The 1,944-nt window shown below is 45.1% G+C and overlaps 1 protein-coding gene across 1 annotated transcript in view; it reads right to left on the minus strand.

Annotated features, from left to right (window-relative positions):
* LOC109915997 (desmoplakin-like) overlaps positions 1 to 736 on the minus strand; it is a 79,904-nt gene extending 79,168 nt beyond the window's left edge. The window contains exon 1 of the mRNA XM_048595741.1: positions 282 to 736. Coding sequence (XP_048451698.1) covers positions 282 to 601 — 320 coding nt within the window. The 5' untranslated portion in view covers positions 602 to 736. The remainder of the gene's footprint in view (positions 1 to 281) is intronic.
* Between the last annotated feature and the right edge of the window lie 1,208 nt (positions 737 to 1,944).

Genomic DNA, 1,944 nt, shown 5'->3' on the forward strand with positions numbered 1-1,944 from the left:
TGTCTTTGGTGGTGGGGTCGGATTGCAGATGGCGGAAGTGTCGGAGGCATTTTTTAGAACTTTTTTTAAAAAAACTGACACACCCAGTTACAGGTGAGGCTCTCTCAACCCAATTTTGAAGTAGGAAATAGTTCCTACTTCTCCCACATAGTTCGTCTTTAATTTTTCTCCACCCGCGGCATTAAAAGTAAACAAGACGGCATGTTTTAAAATACATACCAACTTTACCACAAAGTTGGTTAAATTGCTCGGGGAGGAAGAGAAATCCATTTTGCCTTTACCTGGAGTACTGAGTAGTCTCGGATACGTCGTAGCTTCTGGCCTCTGAGATGCGGGGGTTCCGGGAGGAAGATATTACTCGGCCGTAGGTGGTGGTGCTGGTGGTCCCCAGCAGATCACCAGCACCGACCCCCGAGCCTAGACCGTACAGATGTTGCCTGGACAGGTGGAGGTCACCTCCGCCCTGCAGGTGGTTCGCAGGCAGAAAGACATCGCCCCCTCCGTCGCTGCGGGTGGAATAATCGCCGGACGAATGGAAACCGTGGTGGCGGTCGGACACCGAGCGACGATTTAACGTCGTCTGAGAACCGTGCAGGCTCATCCCCTCAGCTGCTGCTGCTGGCCCTCTGCAACACTCCTCAAATTCCAGCCGCGATTGTCGAGATTGAGATATATTTGAAGAAAAATCCAGCCTTCGGCGCAGGACGCCACCGCCTCCACACCTTCCCGCAACACTGCGAACTCACAGGAAAAATCCCCTTTTGGCTGCACAAACCCCGCCTTGAAATTTGAGGGCGCGACGCGGTTACACCCTCTCAGCATCCGCCCATTACCTGAGTGAGGCCCAACCAGTTTTGCTATCCTCAAGTCCGAAACGCCTGAAGCAGTGAAGTCTCGGGTGTGGTGTGTGTGTGTGTCTTTAATAAATAAATTCAAATAAAGCAAAGATCAAACCACTGCTATCTCTTGTTTTTTTTTTAAATCAAGCGGAGCATTAGTAAGAATTTAATGGAATAAAAACAGGACTGACTGATTGTTGTGGGAGTGTTGGTTTCTCATATTGTTGATCATTTGCTGTGGTGGGGGGGCGGGGAAGAGGTCTGTTTTGCGAAAAAGTAACGCGATTCATGAACGACCTCGGTTGTGGTCGAACTGTTTGTGAAACAGCGTTAACCAGGAGACAAACTTTCACAGCACTCTATTGTCAGATCTATCCAATAATCCAATCAATTTAAGCTCCGGTTTATTAAAACTTTCGATTTCGACCGATATTTTCTGTTATCAAGCGACGTCAGGTCGATAAAGTACACAGGTCCCTGCAAAAAAAATCCAAGTGAAAGCGAGTTATGTGTAATGGGGCGTCGAAGATCTGGGTTGCTAATAACTGATCGGCTAGAATTTAATCTCGAACAATGTTTTGTGCATTCGCAATGTAATCAATTTCACACTAAAAAGGATCCAAACTTTAAGAGAATGAAGGATGTTCAAAAAAACAGAATGCCTCAATTCTCTGGTTCATCGAAACTACAAATCTTTTGCAGCGGAGATCCAGTGGGCGGAGTGAGACCAGTTATGTTTCAATTTATGTCAAATTTCCATGTTTTATGTTGCTGCTAATCATAGAGTCGTTTTAACATGATTTTTTTTTTAAAAATGTCTGAAGTAATGAACGTTTACACGAATGCAAATGATCCACAATTAATTGCAGTTTCCCACTTCCGGCTTCTTCTGTATCATGTATTCTCACCTAAAATGTAGGGCAACAGTGATTCAGTGGAGAGTAAAGGATGAACAGATTGTTTGGACTGAACCATGCAGCAGTATCAATGCAATACCCTAGTCCCTAAACGTGACCACTCCATCGTTCCATTATTCACACCAAGCCCTTTAGAACTTCATCGAGACTGGTTCAACTAATTTAAGTAGAAATTTACCATCGGCAAA

This window comes from Rhincodon typus, chromosome 4 (genome assembly GCF_021869965.1).
Source record: "Rhincodon typus isolate 14 chromosome 4, sRhiTyp1.1, whole genome shotgun sequence".
NCBI classification, from domain to species: Eukaryota; Metazoa; Chordata; class Chondrichthyes; order Orectolobiformes; family Rhincodontidae; genus Rhincodon; species Rhincodon typus.